The sequence below is a fragment of the Tursiops truncatus genome, chromosome 5 (assembly GCF_011762595.2).
Source record: "Tursiops truncatus isolate mTurTru1 chromosome 5, mTurTru1.mat.Y, whole genome shotgun sequence".
NCBI lineage: Eukaryota > Metazoa > Chordata > Mammalia > Artiodactyla > Delphinidae > Tursiops > Tursiops truncatus.
The window spans coordinates 22,437,605-22,458,274 of NC_047038.1; the positions used below are offsets into that span (position 1 = coordinate 22,437,605).

The 20,670-nt window shown below is 40.6% G+C and overlaps 1 protein-coding gene across 4 annotated transcripts in view; it reads left to right on the plus strand.

Moving 5' to 3' along the window:
- The first annotated feature begins 1,139 nt into the window (after positions 1 to 1,139).
- The window catches only part of PRSS12 (serine protease 12), a 70,074-nt gene continuing 50,543 nt past the window's right edge, over positions 1,140 to 20,670 (plus strand). For 2 of the 4 annotated variants that reach the window (XM_073804916.1, XM_073804918.1), the window contains exons 1-3: positions 1,151 to 2,156; positions 15,519 to 15,657; positions 18,730 to 18,908. In XM_073804916.1, the coding sequence (XP_073661017.1) occupies positions 1,355 to 2,156; positions 15,519 to 15,657; positions 18,730 to 18,908 (1,120 nt within the window). In that variant the 5' untranslated portion in view covers positions 1,151 to 1,354. Of the gene's footprint in view, positions 2,157 to 15,518; positions 15,658 to 18,729; positions 18,909 to 20,670 lie in introns of all 4 variants that reach the window. The other 2 variants (XM_073804917.1, XM_019927863.3) reach the window with 2 other exon arrangements.

Here is a 20,670-nt window from a genome sequence, read left to right on the forward strand (position 1 = left end):
GTACAACAACAACAACAACAACAACAACAAAAAAAAGAAATAGTGGGTAAAAACATCTTGAATAAAGATTTGATAAATACATTCCTGGATTCCTAATATCATTCACTTGCCCACTTCTCTCTGAAGTTAAATCAAATGTTTCATTAATAGGAGTGAACAAAATTAAAAAAAAACAACAGATGATTCCAAAAGGTTAAACTAAGATTATTATTTGAGCTGGGGGAAGGAAATTAATTCAGTTTCTAACTGAAATCTAGGTTTTAACAATAATCGTTTAAGTCATGCTCAAATTTTCTTCACAGTGCAGTATATACTATGGGACAGTAGTTCTACCGCGCACTGAAGCCAGAAAGTAAACTATTGCCTTCTTTACGGCCTTCCATTTTCTTGTTTAACTTAAGTGGCAGGAACAACTGATAGGGGAAATCCTAAAACATCCAGCTCCAGTGATTTTTAAAAAATTCTAAACCAACTTTTTTTTTTTTTTTTTGGCGGCGGGAAGCAGTTGAAAGAGCTTTGCTAAGGTCGAGCTAACAGCTACAAAATTGCCGGCAGGCAGAGTCTACTTTGGAGAGGCGAAAGAGTAGGCTTAACTCAAGTCCCTTGCCGGGCAAAAACGAAGCAGGTGTTAGAGGGATGGCCTTTTTGGATAGGATGGAGACCCGAACGGATGAAGTCTTCTCTGGTTAGAAAGGAAATTTGGTATTAAGAGGGCCTCACGGAACCCCAATAATAACCAAACAACTGGTGTTTTTCAGGGCACCGGGTGGAAAGTGGGTGGCAGGAAGTAGAAAGGCTCAAGTTGCTTTCCCTGCGTCGGTTCAGGAATTTAATTTCAGCACATGTTTACTGGAGCCTAATAAGTGTCGGCCACGGTGTTAAGCACTGGGATATAAAGCGGAACGGAACGTGGTCTTGTCCTTGAGGAGCTCACAGTTCAGGAAAATGGCTTCAGCATTCCAAGTAGGCTTTGATAACTTTCTCCCCGGGACTTATCAAGGGAGAGTTGCAGGTAAACCCATCCACACTTTTAACGATTTCAGAATAGAGGAAAAGAGGCGCGGCAAGGGGGTGGAGGAGAGATGGCTGCAGGGGCTGGTGGCAGGCTTGGCAGCCGCCAGACGCGGGGCTCTGGTGGTGTCGCCTGCTGGCAAGGAGCGGGCAAGACCGTCCCCCTCGTTGGCACCCTCGGGCTTGGCTCGGGCACACTGAGGCCGCAGCGGTGCCAGCAGCTGGTCCGGCCCGGCCGGGCGGGCTGACAGCCGGGAGCCAGGCAGGAGCCGCGCGGAGGTCCGGCTCCGGGGCGAGACTGCGCGCCCCGTGCCGGCAGCCAGGGGGCAGAGTTCCCGGGCCCATGTCACTACAGGCTACCTGGGGCTCCGGCCCCGCCACTGTCCGCCGGGTCCGCGTCTTCTCTTGGCAGGTCCTCTCCACCAGCCAGGGCTCCGCGGAACACAGGATTTCCCCGCCCGCGATCGCTCCCGAGGCGCAGGAGCAGAGGCACGGCCGGGGATCCGCGGCGGGAGGCGAGGTGGGGAGGGGAAGGCGGACCGCGCGCGGGGGACGGGAGGGGGCTGGAGTAGGGGATTCCAGGGACGCAGCCCCGCCCTCGCCCCCGCCCTCGCCCCCTCCTCTCCTACCCTTCAGAACCCGCGGAGCAGGGGGAGTATGGAGCAAACGCCGCTGCTCTGGCACCATGACGCTCGCCCGCTTCGCGGTGGCTCTGATTTTCGGGGCGCTCCCCGGAGTGGTCAGCTTTGATCCGGTCCTCAGTTATCCTCTGGGTCCCCAGTACCCTTACTACCTTCCTACCCAGCAGCGTCCACAGAGGACGCCTCTGCCGCGCGTCCCGCGCCCCCCGGCGGCGCTCCGGACCCCGCGCCTGCAGGCCCTCCACGCCCGGCACACGCCCGGGCCGCGCGCCGGGGACTGCCCCGCCGGCGAGCCCTGGGTCAACGTGACGGACTTCGGCGCCTCTTGTCTGCGCTGGGCAGAGGTGCCACCGTTCCTCGAGCGGTCGCCCCCGGCGGGCTGGGCTCAACTGCGAGGGCAGAGCCACAACTTTTGCCGGAGCCCCGACGGCACGGGCAGACCCTGGTGCTTCTATGGGAACGCCCACGGCAAGGTGGACTGGGGCTACTGCGACTGCAGACACGGTGAGTGGCCTCGGGGCAGCGGCGGCGACTTGGACTGGCGGGGAGCCACCCTAGCTAGGAGAGGGCATTAGGTGTTCCTTGAAGAGAGAGAGTGAGAGGGGGTACGATTGAGGGTTTGCCTCTCAGTGTGATGGTGGGCTGCCCCTGAGTTACCATCCAAGTACCTTGGTACCTTGACTTTGAATTAGCAAGGCGGGCTTCGTGTGTGAAGGTTATTTGGGGTGATAGTTTCTCTGGAAGGTGCTGCGCTCTGGGTTCCTGGATAAGGTCTTGTCTCTGCCGTGTGTGTGTGTGTGTGTGTGTGTGTGGCCGCGCGCATATGTTGGGAGGATGTGTGTTTTCTGCATCATCTTGCCTTCAGAATGTTACCATATTTACGTAGAAGAGGCAAAGCAGAGGAGGCGATAGTTTCTAATTACTTGTTTTGGAAAGGGAAATATTAAATCTAATATGACAATCAATAAATTTCCCCCCCACACACCCGATTTGGGAAAACGTGGTAAAATTTCTGCCTTACTCCCACCATTGACATATATTTGAAAAAGTTTGGCAAAATTTCCCGGCCAAAATACAACTTGTCAAAATGATGTTCATGTTCTGGGGCACAGTGTGATAAATATCATCAGTGAGTGAAGAAAAAAGAAAGGGAAAAGAGATCGGAATAGTAACTATCTTAGGGAAGAAGCAACTTGATATAGTCAAGTGCGGTTTTCAAAAGTGCCAGTATTCAGCTGTATATATTGTTTGTGGAAAATCGGGATCAATTGGTAAAGAGATAAAGTTGGTAAGATATTTTGGTTTTGTGGTAATAAAAGCATCACATTAATAGATTTAATGTAAGTGAATAATCGGCCTTTAAACAGTGCTTTGTTTTGAGTTGGTGTTTTGTTTAACATTAGGGCTTTTTTTTTCTCTAATAGTTGTGGGGAAAAAACCTTACATGTCCTTCAGAGTTTGGATTTTCTTTAAAAATTCTTTTTTTTTGGCAGCTCTCCATCCAAGCTGTGGGGCAGCTGTTTCACTAATTGTGATTCAGAGATATGTTGTACTTTGTACCTTTTGGAGGTAATTTGGAGGTTAACTTTCACAGGGCCATTCTTTCCCTTCAGAAATTTTTATTTATCTGTGCCTTCAATTGCATTAGTGCTTTGCGTTAAAGGAAAGTGATAGGAAGGTTAAGATCAATTATCCTTTATCCTAGAGAATGAAGTCATCGCTATACTTGTGTTTCACAGACAGAATGCCAATGTGGCTGTAAAAATTTTGAGGTGATATCAAGCAGAGAGCCCTAGCATTGTTTCACTATTTACTGTGAGGGATTATTTGTAGTAAAATCTCATGTTTAGGAAAAACTGACAGTTTTTTCATCTTTCTATTATTATATTTCATATTTCCTATTGTATATACATAGACATAAATAAGTGTATTTCAGAGTTAAAACACTAGATCTATTGTGCTTTCTGACACATAATTCTTTTCACTTTATATTCCAAATGAGGAGAGTAGCTTGTTCATTTATTCTCCCCACCCTCTTGTGTTGAAAAGAAATTTAAACCTAACAGCAACACACTCTTTGTGATTCCTTTGTGTTCATAGTCAATTCTCACTAGACAGAACTCTGAACACTGCGTAATAGTGTGTGTACTTCCTGGAGTAAAGTGGTTGAACACAAGAGAAACAAAAGAAAACACCCAAGATGGGAGATAAATTCTCTCCCTGCCTCACACCCCCACAAAAAAAAAGAAAAAGAAGAAGAAAAAAAAACCAGGACAGCAATCTGCTGGCTATGTAATAATTTAATTACTCTCACAGGCTTAGTCTTGCTAACCCATTCTGTCATTTACTCCTCACATTCTGATTGGATGTAACTCATACCTTCAAAATGACTGGCATATTCTGAACCTATGACTTTTTTCGTTCCACATTTCAGTTAAGAGTGTGAACAAAGCTGTCATGGAGTGGTGAAAAGAATATGGAATTGTGCTTTAGAAAACACTGGTGTCCGCTTTGGCTCTGCCAGTAGCTATGCAGTGTTGAGTAAGACTCAACCCCCAGAGCTTTAGTTTCCTTATCCGGAGGAAGGCAGCTTTGAAACAGATTTATTCAAAGGACTTTCCCAGCACTGAGTATGTACCAAAACACCCCGGCCTGATAATAACAGGTAGGATTTATTGAGCATTCACTCTTTGTTGGATGCTGAGCTAAGCATTTTATATATTAGTTTTCTCATTTAATTCTTTTTTTAAAAAAAAACCTATTTATTTATTTATTTATTTGGCTGCGCCGAGTCTTGGTTGGGGCACACGGGATCTTCGTTGTGGCATGCGGGATCTTTTTTTTTTTTTTAGTTGCGGCATGTGGGCTTCTTAGTTGTAGCATGCACGTGGTTTCTAGTTCCCCGACCAGGGATCGAACCCGGGCCCCCTGCATTGGGAGCGCAGAGTCTTACCCACTGGACCACCAGGGAAGTCCTTCATTTAAATCTTATAGCAGCATTATAAGATAGTGCACATTTCACTCCACAGCTCATTTTATTCTTTAATTACATAAACATGTAGAAATATCTGTACTGTCTAATGATCCTATTCTTGTAGTTTAAAGACTAGTTTAAAAAGAAAGAGAAAGGAAATTATGTTTGGTCCAATGTACATGATTTCCAGTCTCTTCTGACTTGAGAATATCCAGGGTTTTCTTTTTCTTTTCTTTCTTTTTTTTAACCAAAAAAAAAGAAGGAAAGAAAATTAATAGAAGGAAAGAAAATTAATTGTAACGAAATCCCTCCTTTAAAAAATAAACTGGGGCTTCCCTGGTGGCGCAGTGGTTGGGAGTCCGCCTGCCGATGCAGGGGACACGGGTTCGTGCCCCGGTCCTGGAGGGTCCTGCATGCCGCGGAGCGGCTGGGGCCGTGAGCCATGGCCGCTGGGCCTGCGCGTCCGGAGCCTGTGCTCCGCAACGGGAGAGGCTACAGCAGTGAGAGGCCCGCGTACCGCAAAACAAAAACAAAAACAAAAAAAAAACCTGGAGGCTAGAGTCATGTACCTGTTTGCATCAAGAGTAATGAGGAAGTTGGTGCCCCTGAGGTGGAGAGTTGGTTGAAACCAAGTTGAAGGGGTGGCAGGGGGATATCAGGTGAGCCAGGGCAGGGCGTGGACACTCCAGTGGCTCAAATATCTGAGAACAAGAAAGATGATGCCTGGGCCCTGGTTGTGTGAAACTTGCAAATTAGTAATAAAGAATCATTTGGGGGATTCACCCTGAATCAGCCCTGGGGGTTAGTTCTTACTATGGGCATTAGAATCACGTGGGGGCTTATTCAAATGCAGATACCTGGGCTCTAGCCTTCAGAGACCCTGATTAAGTCAGCTAAGGAATTCGGCTCAGGAATGTGCATTTCTAATGAGCAGTCAAGGTGATTTGGAGGCTGAAGACCCTTTGTCACAGTCAGGGAAAACCGTGGGAGGGCATCGGAACCCACCTAAGCTGTGTAGCCATGGGTGATCATGTCAGCGGAGTCTACCATTCTGTGACTTAATCCCACTAGATTTAGGATCAAGCATAAGGCAGGCCTACGGTAACTTTTTGTGTGGTTTTAGAAAATGGTTTTGTTTGACCAGTGTGGGATAATAACAACTTAGTTCACCAGAATATGATTATTGACTGAATGTGAGCCAGATTATTTTCACATTTCTATAGGAAGAATTAACAGGCAACTGATTCCCCCCAACAGTACCTTGCAATAATTTGGAGCTTCCTGACTGGAAAGAGGGATCCTTTTTCCAGTCTCCAGTTGGTGTGGCCGGTGGGGCAACTTGCTTGCACTGTGCTAGGAGCTCCTCTTTGTTACAAGCAGCCAAGTGGAACTCAACCATAGGTGACCGATGACTGATGGGTAAAATAGGTATAATAAACGATAATGCGCTAATGATTGAGATTTGGAAACAGGAGGGAAGGGGCAGGGCACAACCTTTAAAAGAATGACGTAGCCACAGGACATGACAAAAACTGGGTAGACCCACTAGGTCCAAGATGGCGGAAGATTTGACTTCCAGTGGACCTCGAGCCTCATTATATGCTCACTGTAATATATTAGCATGCTAAATGACACACCCACCCATGCCTCGGCAGTTCTGAGGCTGATCCAAGATCAAAAAGTGGGCAGTGGCCCAATTCCTGGAAATCCCATCCTCCCACTCATTAGCCTATGAAATTACCCAGCCCATAAAAACTAATCACGCCATATGTCAGGGCTTCTCACCTTCTGAGATGGCCCACACTCTATCTGTGGAATGTGTTTCTCTCTAAATAAATCCACTTCTTATCTATTACTTTGTCTCTCACTGAATTCTTTCTGCACTAGACGTCAAGAACCTGAGCTGTGTGATATCAATTAAAAGACCATGGGTTCAAGTCCCAGTCTGGGTTTTGGCCGGGTTTGAGTCCCAGCACGTGGGTTCAAGTCCCAATCTGAGTTGAATGGTTTCAATTTTACCAGAAAGAGTGATTCATAGATCTGACTTTTTGTCATGTCATGCAGATTAGTTCACCCAAATCTCCTGATTCAGATAGAGATAGCGGACTTGTGGGATGTTACAGGCTGTACTCTTTGAAGTCCATCTGGTGTTTGAAATGAAGGTTAATTTAAAAAGTTGGTAGAAAGCAGTCCCTTTTTAAACTTTTTTAATGCTGCATCTTGATTCTACGTAGCAGGTGCTGAAAAGCATTTATTAGCAATAACAGATTTGATACATTTCCTGGCTGGATTTTAAATATTGAGCTCACTCTGCTTTTCAGGCTAGGGCAGATATAAAATACTTTGATTTGGGGCATTATCTGACTTTTTACTAGTGTGAATTTTTTTTTTAAGAAGAAAATTAGATATCCACTTACTACTGCCTTTTATGAGTGATTATCCTGGACTCACAAATACTCTCTCTGCATATATATGCAGTCCTTGGGGTGTGTGTGTGTGTGTGTGTGTGTGTGTGTGTGTGTGTGAAGTTAACTTTTGCAAGAGTCATTTGGTTTATAACTGTGAAGGCAAACCTAAATATCAAACAATAAGGTATTACTCAGAGATCTCTTTATTCGATGGATACTCTGCAGCTCCTAAAGTGATAATCACAAAGATGGTCTATAAAAAATGGAAAAATGCTCACAATAATGTTAAGTGGAAAATATGGATACAAAATTGATATACATTATGACTAACTGAAAACAAGGATGGCTGTGAAAAGTTTGGAAGAGGAAATAGATGATAATTACGAACTTGGGTATGAGTGTGGCTCGGATCAGTTAAGGTGGTTTTGGTGGCAAAGAATAGAAAACCCAATTCAAAATGACTGAAGAAATAAGATTTGTTGTTCATATTACAAGAAGTCAGGCTCCAACATGGTACAGCTCTATTTCTCTGCTACTCTTGATTCCTTTATTTTCAAAGTGTGGCTTTTATCCTTAGGCTAATGGTTATTCCAGATTTCATATCGAGATAGAACAACTTGAAGAAGAAAGATAGAGCCCCCTCTTCATGTATGTCCCATTGAAAATTCAAGGAGACCTCCCCAGAATTCCGCTCCCCCCAGACTTCCTCCCGTATTTCATTGGCCAGACCTTCCTGGCACTATCTGGGAAGGAAAATGCAATTACCATGCTTGCCTAGATTAGTCAGAATTGACCTCTGAACACATGGGGACAATACTGGCAGGCAGAAGCAGGTAGTTATTGAGGAGAACCAACAGTCTGCCACGAAGTGTGGTTGAGGTTTGTCCTTGTTGGCCTGCACCCCTCAGGCCTGCAAGCCCTGTACTTGCCCAGCCTCCTGACCGAAGAAAGAGCCCAGAGTCAGCGACAGAGACATCAGTGGTTTAATGGATGGGGAATCTTACATCTCTGAAGTAAGGTCCTGGAGCAACATCCCACCATGTGCAGCAGGGGGTGGGCAGGACATGGCAGCAGTCTTTGCTACAGGTGTGTGTGTGTGTACGTGTGTGTGTTGTGTATGTGTGTGTGTGTATAGGGGGCTGGGGGGTGGGAGGAGTAGGGGTGAGGGTGGGGGATGAGGGGGTAGAGAGGGAGGTTACCAGTTACAGAGGGAATTGACATCAGGTTGACTCATTGGTTACCAGGGAAACCAGCAGGGGAGCACGCCCCTCACCACCCCTTTGATAAGCTAAAACAGTCTCTAGCTGGAGCTGAGGCAAGTGTGTAGGCGTTTACTGTTAGGCTCTATGATTAAGAGGGAAGGTCAGTCACGTGAGTAGGGTGTAGGTGAAGCAGGGACTGGTTGAGCAGGGGATGTACAGAGAGCAGGAGAGCTGCCGACTTGGGTGGCCTGACCATACAGTCCTTATACAGGTATCCCCCACTTTGTGAAAGTTTGCTTTATGTCACTTCACTTTTACAGAAGACCTACATTAGTACCTGTTTCTGCTAGAAAAGAAATCCAAAGAGAATTTTTGCTCTTATGAAAGAGCAAAAGGTGAAAGGTGAAAATTGAAAAGAGCGTTCAGTGTTTGTTTTGCAGTGAGCCATTATAGAGGCAGCGCACACCCAGAGCAGTGAGAGTGGCGCCCCTAAGCTCCTTCTCCAGGAACTACGCTCAGTATCTCAGCATCAGGCTGCTGTCAGGCTTTGAGCTGTGTCTGTGAGCATCTGTGCTTTTTCTCAATTTATTTTGTTCATCTATTAGCAAGATATGTCCTAAGGTTAGTTGCTTCTTGGCTTTATGCCATTTTGACTTACAAAAGGTTTCATAGGAAAATTCTACTTTTGGATAGCGGGGGAAAACCTGCATTGGGGAAACTTAATGCAATTAGAAAATAGTTATAAGTAATGTAAAAAATTACACCGTGAAATGCTTCACGCATTTTTTTTGCCGTATGTAGATGAATAACATTTAGACATTGATTTAATTGGTAGAGCATATTTACTTGTTTTAAGATGCTATTTGCAGCTCTAGCAATTTATGTCTGAAATGAATAATTCCATTGTTAAGAATATGGACGTTGGTTCAGTTGTTAGGTAATTTAACATTACCTAATTAATTTAATTCTAATTTTTAAACTTTTTCCCCCTTGAATTAACCTGTAAAGAAGGAAGTCCTCTGAAGCCTGTCCCTTTAGTCTGCATAGCAGATGAGAGTTTAGTTGTGCACTATATGAACAATTGTTGTAGACTGCCTTCTACATGGTTGACACGCTGTTGCTAGAAAATCAGGAAATGTTGATTTTTGCCTCCTTTGCATCTAACTTTTCCAGAGCAGTCACCTCCTCTCCCCTCTTCTTCCTCTTCCTGAAAATTAGCACAACAATATTAATAAAAATTTTATTGTTTGCAAAACACTAAAGTAATGAGATTTGCCTGCGAGAAGCCATGTATGCACATTCAGCTTCATGCTTTTTATAAGGATCACCAGAGAGACACAAAGACTGAGAAATGCTGATTCTTGTAGAAAGGCAAGAGTGGATTTCATTAAACATTTACTGAGTTCACACTAGGGGTTGAATTTACAAAGATGAATAAGAAATCACCTGTGTCCTCTAGTTGAGGACGGCCACTCTCTGGTTGAGATGTCAGGAGAGTACTAAGCATTTTTATTACCTTTCCTGTGATATGTACTTTGGGAGACAGCTACGATTCCTATTAAGTGTAGTTTAATTTCATCATTCAGAGTTGTACAATAAAATGGTAATACCCATACCATGTGTTTATGTGTGGATAGTTCAGAGACAAACAATTTGTGGAATTTCCTGCTCCAGTTATTTAAATGCATGTATTGTTAGTGTACCGTAACTTAACCTTGCATAGAGTCTTCTTTTACATAATATTATATAACATTTTAAACCCACAAGTAATCGATAAGATTTATAAATTTCTAATAAGCCCACTGTAAATGGGTAGAATTGCTTACAGAGGATATGCTCTCATTTTGAACCAGACCAGTTCCTATTTTTTCTCAGTACTAAAGGTATCTACATGAATAATAAATGAACAATTAATATGAATTATAGATGTGAACTAATGGAGGCAAATATAGTTCAGTTGGGTAATAGTTCAGGGGAATGCTTTGTACGTTAAAAGATGATTTGATTTCATTTTGACATGGTATGATTTGAATAAAATCTATTTCGCAATGCTAAACTGGTTTCAGTTATGGGTAAATGTAATCATAGACAAAACAGAATACCTCAGTACCATCAAATAAAGTGTAGGAAAAAAACCCATCAAAATTAACGTAACCCCCCCACACTGTACTTGAAAAATTCAGCTAACTGCTGCCCAATTCAGTTGTTTTTAGGGAGTGTGATTTTTTGTCTGTATTTTATAATTAAGATAGGAAATGATCATTTAGTATATTTTTCCAGTGTTGCCTTTGGTATAAGACAAAAGATTATGTTTCATTGTCAAATATGTGTACTAAATTGTCCAACATGTAATGGGCTTTTTTCTATTGTTTTAAATAGTTCATAAACTGAAATTTCTGCATCATTTTCAGCTTCAAGTATACTTTTTGTCAAGGATCTAAACAATAGCTTGATGTCACCAGCATGGATTCTTTCTGATTCCACCAGAAAAATAGAAATGACTGAAATTAATTACTTTGTGCCTCTCTGAAGTTCAGTAATAGGTGAGAAAGGATCTGTGTGATAACATTAATTTTCTTTTACTCATTTATCAAACTGTGATTTTAAAAGATTTTAAAAATATTTGTTATTAATTCTATTCAGAAAACACTACTGGGATGGATCTTTGTTTTTGCTGTTTGTCTTCAAGTGAGTGTTATTCTATAAATATATTTTAAGGAGTTAACTAAATAGGCATGTCTTTTCATTTGGTTTATTTTGGAATGAGCTGGATTTAGAGAGCAAAGATAGCTGACCTATTTGGTTCCTTTCCTAATATTTCTTTTAGGCCTCCTTGAAGTATGGAGTATGAGAAGGGAGGTTTTGCCAGCTGTCCAAGGAGGGGTAATACCATAATGGCTCTATTAGTTTGCTAGGGCTGCCGTAATGAGTACCACAAACTGAGTGGCTTAAACAAAGAAACTTATTATTTCACAGTTCTGGAGACTAGAAGTCCAAGGTCAGTGTCAGCAGAGCCATGCTTCCTCTCAAGGCACTAGAGAAGGATCTGTTCCAGGGCTGTCTCCTAGCTTCTGATAGCTCCTTGGCTTGTGGAAGTTAGCTGCAATCTTCAGGTGGCCTTCTCCCTATATGTGTCTCTGTCCAGATTTCTACTTTTTATGAGAATATAGTCATGTTGGATTAGAGCCCTCCCTAATGATCTCATCTTATCTTGATCATCTGCCAAGACCCTATTTCCAAGTAAATTCACGGGTATTCATAGGCACTGGAAGTCGGTACTTCCACATCTTTTGGGGGAATTGTATTCAGCCCATCCCAATAGCCTTAAAAACTATAAAACCAATGAGACTTGTGAAGACAATTTTAATCCAGTTAGCTGTCCTTCTCTAGAAGAGAGAGGCTGATAACATGGTTAAAGAGAGCCCCTCGGGAATGTCTCTTTGTTTTAGGAATTCCTGTTTTTTAGCAAAGTTGTCCACAAAGCAAATTTCTGTAACAAAAATCTTTTATGTTCCTTTTCCTTTATAAAACTGGAGATACATTTACATAGAAGAAAAATAATAGTAAACTAAAATGACAGTAAGCTCAACATTTTTGGCAGGGAATTAAGGTAGTGGAATTCTTACCATTGTTGTGCACTGGCACATTTTGCCTTTAGGTGGCTGTAATAGCAGCAGACTGGTACAGCTGACTGGGTTTTGTTGTTGTCGTTGTTGCTTTTTGCAACAATTCATTTCATGAACTCCGGGGCTTCTCTCCATGGCGTGCCATCATGCATAGCTTCATAGTTCCAGACTTTCTTCTGTTACTGGTTTAGCCTATAAATTTGCAATGCTTATTATAGTTGACTTAAAACCTCAGTTTGAGACTTCAACTTTTAAATTATTGTTATTACCACATTTTAAAAATAGGAATATTTAGAATAGAATATTTTCCATCAAATTGGCACATGAGAGACTTTAAGACTGTGCAGCCCTGGATTCACTGGGGTGTGGCCCAGAGGCATTAGCAGAGACTATGAGGGACATCGCAAAGTCCTGGGCTGGAGTAGGAGAGTGTGAGCGAAGGAGGACGGGCCGATCAATTTTTGATAATAAGAGACTGTGACAGTGGAGCAATATCGCCAAAGAATTGGTCTAGAATTTATCTGAAGAACTTTATTATTAGTAAGGTAGCAATAGAAATGAGTTTACCAGGCTATGAGCTTTGTGGATTGCTTTATTGTTTCATCCTCTCTCTCTCTCTCTCTGTTTTTCTTTTTTTTTCCATTGAGCTAAGGGTATTTCCTCTTGTAATTTGTGCACCTATAAATTTGTGCAAATATATAGTTCTCCTACAAATTTGTACAGCCGATGGGACAAATCAGCCTCCACTGGAGTATCAGCCTCAAGTGTAGATCACCAGAAAGCCACTTCTCTCCTGTTGTGCAGTGTAGAGAAACTCTTCAGGCTGTCTTATGCTTCTGCCTGGCTAGTTTATCCCCATGTAATGTTTGGTAGATTAGTTGTAATACTTCAAATAGAATGGTGAAAACCAACATGTCAGAATGCATAAACTGGTAGCTGAAGTACTGAAAGGTGCTTATTGCATCACAGGGTCTTTTCTCAGATTGAGAGACAAGGGGACCATAGCAAGGGTGGGAATCTAGGAGGTCATGGCTCTGCAACTGCTCAGTTGATTGGGTCCATAGCTTACACATCCATAAATAAAGGGAAATGAATTACAGTTCAACCATCTCAAGCATTCTAAGAGAGTCAATGAAGCAAGAACAGAGTAAAACCAAAACCAAACAAAAACTACTGCCTGTTTTAAATGTGCATAGTGTGAATTGTGTGTTCATGCTTTTATTATTTTAGGCATATTATTAAGCTGATTTTTTTAAAAAAAGCTCTTTCAAAAAATTATTAGAAGAATTGTGAACTTCACAGAATTACATACCAGTAAGAAATATTCACTTTGAGTTCAAGGTAGATGATTACTCAGAATATTTTGGAAATTTTTATGGCCTTAAGGAAAGGATAGACTGTGTGGAGGGGTGCTGCTAGGAAGGTGTGTGCCTTGGGGATGTTGGTGTTGGGAATGGATTCTGATAGAGAATTAATTAGTCATTGACATGCAAATTGCTTTTCCAGAATTGCAAATATTTGTCTTCATTAGTTAAAGGAAAATTGGATGAGCACTCCACCTTTCTTGCCATATAGCAGATGCAGCTAAATGAATCCAGGCTTTCACAGCATGTTGGGAGCATCTGAGAAATGATGGTGGAACTGATAGTTGACCTGGAAATTATTTCCAGTGTTATCATTTTCACTATAATGATGTTATGGTAACAATTATACTTTATGCAGAGTCTTTGCCTTCTCATTTGTAGATGCCTTAATCATTTAGATGATACGCAAGCATCATTTCTTCTTGATAGTTTTTTAGTGATTTAGGCAATATTTTACATTTTATTATGATTACTTAACATGCATAAGTAGAGTTCCAGTTTGTTTTCATTACTAGAAATTTCTTCCACGGCTTTCACGTGAATAATTTGGTGGTGGTGGTGGAGGAATTAATAAACAGATAATAGATTAAATATCATTTCAAATAAACATTTGTTTCAGGTGAACAAATGAATTCTTTGAAATAAACTGCTGGCATTTGTACTGTGCATAATATTATATGGGTCTCTATAGAAGACATTTTGTGATTAAAAAAAATCATTAAATTTCGTTAAACTCTTCAGACGTATTTCTTTAAAAATATTCTGCAGTTCACAGTTTTCACCGAGCTAGACAGGGCTTCCTCTTGCTTGGTCGAATTAAAGAAGTTTAGAATATATGAATGATTTTTAGATTATCTGCCATATGAACAACCCACACCCATGTTCTCTCCTGAATAATCAGGATTTGGCAGTGCTGTGTTTGCCTCCATTTATTATTGCCTTTTGTTTGACGCTTCTCTTTGACAATTTTGATACAAAATTGACACTTTGTCATGAGAAATAGGATATGTTTCTCTTAAATAGTTACATTTTTTAAGGATGATTATGTGGAAAGTAATAATGGTAGATGACTAGGCTCGTGCAAATGAAATGTATGGATGATTTGTGAATGTAATGTTTTTGGAAAATCATTATAAAGCCATCCATAATGACTTTGAAATATGCAAAACATGCCAGAAAATTTTGGTCGAATTTAATTTCTTAATTTCTTTACCTATGAAAAAAAGTCCATCCTAAGCGACTTTTCACAGAATTTTATGAAATTTTTAAGTTGTCTGAGTTTGATTCTGTCTCTGCAAGTGTCCCAATTGCTGCCCGTCAGTCAGTACCCACTCTGAAAACCAATGACAATGAGAAGAGAAATGTAGGCCTTTGATCCACACTTCTTTAAGAAACATGAAATATATTTGATGTATGATATTATGTTACTTTCAGATGTACTTACTGCATAGTGATTGGATATTTGCATACGTTATGAAATGATCACCACGATAAGTCTAGTAACCACTTTGATCCACACTTAAGGGATAAGACTTAAAATATTATTTTCCCCAGGGGTGCTTGAATTTAAATTTTGACTCTTTTAAGACTGAAAAGAATGACTCAAATCGTGGACTGTGGAGCAGCTGAGTGGGATGGTATGTAAGGGGAAGTGAAGTTCCAGGGCCATTCAGTTACACCCAACTACTCTACTTAGTGGCAGTTTCCCTAAGACTAACTTTAGGCAATGTTTTCAACACTTAACACCTTTCTGAACTTATAGACATAATCTTCAGACTTGTCACGACTAGTGCTGGAGGCTAAAAGGGGAAAAGCGTTTTATTCTTCTTTAGTGGAAGAACAAATCAGATAGAAGGAAGATATAACAGCCAATAAGAGGTAATTTATAAACAGAACATTGAATTTAGTTTCTCTTTTTTTTTTTAATCTGTGACCTCATATGAAGATGGAAAGTGATCCATAAATGATAAGAACTTAATATGTGATGTGATCTAATACTTGGGATGCAATTATCAGCCATTAGTCATAGTCTTCCAATTTTTCCCTTTGAAAATCATAATTGGACTTTGCCTAGATAAAAGAAAGTATCATTAGCATTGACATCAGGATGTTAATTACCAAAACCAAAAAAAGAGCCTGCTAAATCCTCATTTAAAGAAAGAAACACATGCTGTGAACAGTGAGAGACTGGATCTCTCACCACTTCAGTGGAAAAATCATGTTATCAGTATGTTCAGTATGTTCAAATGATTATTTGCTATTAAAGGATTTGGGGATTCTTTTCCACTTTAGGGTCAGTCCGACTTCATGGTGGCAAAAACGAGTTTGAAGGCACAGTGGAAGTATATGCAAATGGAGTTTGGGGCACAGTCTGTAGCAGCCACTGGGATGACTCTGATGCATCGGTTGTTTGTCACCAGCTGCAGCTGGGGTGAGTTCGCCCATCCTTGACCAAATCTGTCTGATGATATCTGAGAGGAATGCTGGGCACCCATTGTTACTGTGGAGAGGTTACATCTTCCTTCCTCATTCTCACTTTCCTCACTCTCATTTTTCTCAGAAGAGATGTAAAGAAAGGGCCCCAAATGGAAGGAGTGAGTTCTTTTACATACAAATGCACTTCACTTGTTACTAGCCCTACTGACTAGGAAATGGGCAAATGCTAAGTGGTCCAAAGTTCAAAGCAGCTTTTGGTCTTTGACTTTAACAAAATAATTGTTCAGTGCTAGGAAGCAAGGAATTTGGTCCTAAGAGTTTTACTTTCTCAGCAGCCTGTGCAGCCTGAGGTTGCTGTCATTTGCTTTTAACTTTCTACCTTGAGCCACCCACAAATTCCATTTGTGTGTATGTGAAGGAGGTGAGGTTCACTCGTGCTTTCATCCCATGCTGGGTAAGGGGTGATATCCTGGGACATAGGTTTCTGTGCCAAGGAGGTCTTGTAATAGATGGCAGCTTCGCTCAGCTCCAGCAGCATCCACTGTCCTCTGAGAAGCTGCCGGCCCTTCCACGACTGTAGGCGCACTTAAAATAGATTGGTGTATGCTGACGCCCACCAGGCCCTGCACCTTTATGCCTCGTTTGAAGGGGTTTCCCAGGGGCAGAAGGTTACATTTTGGAACAAACGTTTTTGGTTTTTGTTGTTATTCTTATTGTTCTGTTTTTGTGTCTTATTTATTTTTTCTAAGTATACATGCCCTATACTTTTCTTGGTCTTTATCAGCAGAGATCTTTAGAAAGCATGGAAAAGATCTTGTTATGAAGGTTAAAAGAACTGAAAGAAAAGTTTTCAATTTGCAAATATTTTGGATTAATAATCAGTGAGTGGTAATATCTAATGTGATGACACAAATGAAAAGGTTAGTCAACTCCAGTCAAATCAGTAAGAATTAAATTAAATTAATTAATTATTTATTTTTCGCTGCGTTGGGTCTTCGTTGCTGCACACGGGCTTTTCTCTAGTTGCAGCAAACGGGGGCTACTCTTAGTTGCGGTGCACAGGCTTCTCATTGTGGTGGCTTCTCTTGTTGTAGAGCATGGGCTCTAGGCATGCGGGATTCGGTAGTTGTGGCACACGGGCTCAGTAGTTGTGGCTCGTGGACTCTAGAGCGCAGGCTCAGTAGTTGTGGCGCACGGGCTTATTTGCTTTGCGGCATGTGGGATCTTCCCGGACCAGGGCTCGAACCCATGTCCCCTGCATTGGCAGGTGGATTCTTAACCACTACGCCATTAGGGAAGTCCCAGTAAGAATTTTAATTTTCCAGCTTGCTGTCATCCCACTAGGAAGGTGGAGAATGAGTATTTAGTAAAGGCAAACCTTGAGGGCTTAAGTTTTTTCCAGACTTGTGATGCTATTAGCGTAACAAATAGGGTTAACGTACTTAATTAGTTAACTAATCTTAAAAAATTATTGTTGGAATAAATCAGGATAAAAGAAGGAAGAAGGGGAGAGACTACAAAGTGTTAATGGTGTTTAGGATGTTAATTACTGATTTTATCAATGAGTATTTTGTCTGGCAAACAGTCACTGGCCGGTGGGCAAGTCATGAAGAATGTTGACTTGCTGCTTTTTCTTTTGAGGGCCTGGAGATGTAACAAATTTATAGGCTGGTGTCAGTATCTTCCTTTATGTACATTTCTACCTGTGCTTTTATTACCCCTGAAAATCAGGGAAGAATAAAATTTTCTATGAGATTCTGACATAAAACAACAAAAGGTACAAATGGACTTATTTACAATACAAACAAATAGAGTTACAGATGTAGAAAACAATCTTATGGTTACCAGGGGGTAAAGGGGGGAGGGATAAATTGAGAGATTGGGATGGACATATACACACTACTATATATAAAATAGGTAACTAATAAGGACCTTGTATAGCACAGGGAACTCTACTCAATACTCCGTAATGACCTATATGGGAAAAGAATCTAAAAAAGAGTGGATATATTTATATATATAACTGATTCACTCTGCTGTACGGCAGAAACTAACACAACATTGTAAATCAACTATACTCCATTAAAAATTAAAAAAAAATAAAGAAAACAAGAACATTGCAATGGAGATGTGAATTACAGTGGTAGGTTACTAGTCTCTTGATTGATGAAAGAATGTAAACTATCCTTCTGCAAACATAAACTTCAGATAAGCTGACCTGATTCCTTCTATCATCTCTTAGAAGTCCATTAATAAAAAAGGATTGCACAATAAGAGCAGGGCGACCCAGCTTTATTGCTGTTAAGACACATTCATATTGTAGATAAACCCCAAATATTTACTGTTTGGTTAATGGAAGCTGTTGCATGAAGACAGTTCTAGAGATTATCATGTTATTCGGATAAGCATTTAATCTTTTAAAAGTGTAATACCAGTTTTGTACATATCAGAGTTAAAAATATATAGATTATATGAGTTATTATCTTATGAATTGGTTTCAAAGTCTTGCTAGCAAATACTATATATAAAGTTTAAAAAATATGAATGGATTGCCTCTCTTGATATTATCTTGCTTAGACATGGTAATAATAATCGTTTTGAAAATGAGAGCCTGAAATACTGGAGTAGGAAAGACTCTTCAAGCATCCAGACTTCTTTTACATATCAGAAGGCGGAGCTTAGAGAGGCTTTAGAGTGATTTGCAACTGAGTTCAGACTAGAATCCAAGTCCCACTGGGCCACACGACACACTTCTTCCACAAAGCCACCCAGACTCCCTCTTTATTTATATCTGTAGTGTTTGCCCATTTTCTTCTAAAATCAGCCATAGATAGTAAAGGCACATGCCTACCATTAGTTATTCAAGATTAACTTAAAAGATTACCATAGGTAATCAATCCAGGTTCTGATCTGATGTTTTGATTTGCTTGAAATTTACATAATGCATTATGTTTTTCTTTTTCTTCCATATCTGTCTTTATTGATTTCTTCCATTTTTAAAAGTCCTAGTGCTTTGATAAAAATTAGCCTACATTTGATAAACCTAACCTTATCATTGTACTTACAGAGGTAAAGGAGTAGCAAGACAAACCCCATTTTCTGGACTGGGCCTTATTCCCATTTATTGGAGCAATGTCCGTTGCCGAGGAGATGAAGAAAATATACTGCTTTGTGAAAAAGACATCTGGCAGGGTGGGACGTGTCCTCAGAAGAAGGCAGCTGCTGTCACGTGTAGCTTTTCCCATGGTAAAACAAAATATTTATTCTCTTGCTTTACTGTTATTGTGGTTTCAGCCTGATTCCAGATGATAAAAGTGTCTCCGTTAAATCATTTCCTAAAAGAGTTTAAATACAGACCTAAGTGGAACCATCATAGTCTATCTCCAGTCTAATTAGATAGTCTTCAATAGGATTTCATCTAACAATTGGATTTCCATTTGACCTCACTTTTTACGTATTTTCTGTTTTATCTAATTTGCTTATAGAAATATTATATACTGTATATGAAAACACTTATTTTAGTAACGGAAAAATGTGATGGAATCAAGTTAAAAATCATCTTGAAACCAAACATAAAATACAGCAATTACAACAAAATATTCTCACTTTATAGAATGGAATAGAATCATGGTACCAGTGTTCTCTTTTGAGCTGAAGATGGCACATTTCATAAAACAAATTGAGCTTCCTTGGATAAGGGCTCCTTCTAAGCACCATATACTAGGCATGAGGAGATTAGAGTATGGTTTCAGTATACACGTATGCATATGTTCCTGATAAAGGAAGCAGAGTAGGGAATAGCTGCCTTTCACAATGGCAGATGGGTTTTCTGGGGTCCATGGTTGTTTTAATGTGTGCCCACAACCTGAGGCTACCACACTGTCACAGTATCCCCTTTACATTTTCCTTGGAGACAGCAGCCTGACCAGATGTCCCAGGTCTTAGAATGCCAGCAGCCAGCGCAGGGCAGTGGTTTCTGTTTGAGTGCAAGTATCAGGGGATGAATTGAAAAGTTTCCACTGCAAAACATACAGAGACCCAATTTAGGGTCATTCCTGTGAATTGGCTGGAAGAACCAGTGGAAATGGTACAGGATATGGTACAGGTGTGTGCTCAGAGAGCTACAATCCTTTTGTGGGTAGGCAAGGTGCATGTTACATTTTTTTTTTTTTTTTGCATGTTACATCTTGATGTCTTATAAGTTTTTCCTTTTCTTCCTTTGCCTCTCCACCTTTGGGTAATGCTACTTTTGGCAAATACGTGTTTACACATTGCTACATCAGGGATGCTGTGAATTGGGCTAAACAGTGCACTGCGTTTTGTAGATATTGCTTGCATTCTATGTTCAACCCAATTGATAAAATATGTTTAACATTTTTCAAGTAGTGAAGTAAGTAAAATCTTGAAAACAATCTCTTTTTTCCAGGATCTCTATCTACTTTAAAAAAAACCTAATTCTGCTCTCTGTGATCTGTCCACTTGTTCATTCTCTGGTTGCAAAGATAAATTTAAGGTCGGTTGTAAGCATATATGAAACATAGAAGGTTGAGGTAAATTAGAAGTGAGAGTGAAAAAAGATGCTTTTATGGTAAATTAAATGAGAATGTGAAAGCAACTAGCTCAGCAAACATGGAGTCCATCTTAAGGCATAGCGGTAGACTTTTAATACATTCTTTTAGTTTGGGATTTACATTTGGCGTCTTGGCATCTAGTACTCTTCCAACGCTTACAAAGTAGAAGATCGTGTGTGAGTACTGGACGTAGGAAATAGCAATCTAAATGAAACGTCTGGGAGTTTTATTTATCCATAAGTTAAATATGAGTCAATTACTTCACTGAAATCTTTTTCAAATGCTTTTTTTGTGTGTGTGTATTTGTTGGGAAGATGTGAGATGTTGACTAAATTTTGTCTTTGAGCTTCTCTATATTTTCACAATTACTTATACAACCAGTGGAAAAACTATATGTTTTAAAGTAAAACATGACCTTAAAAAAAATGTAAGGTAAT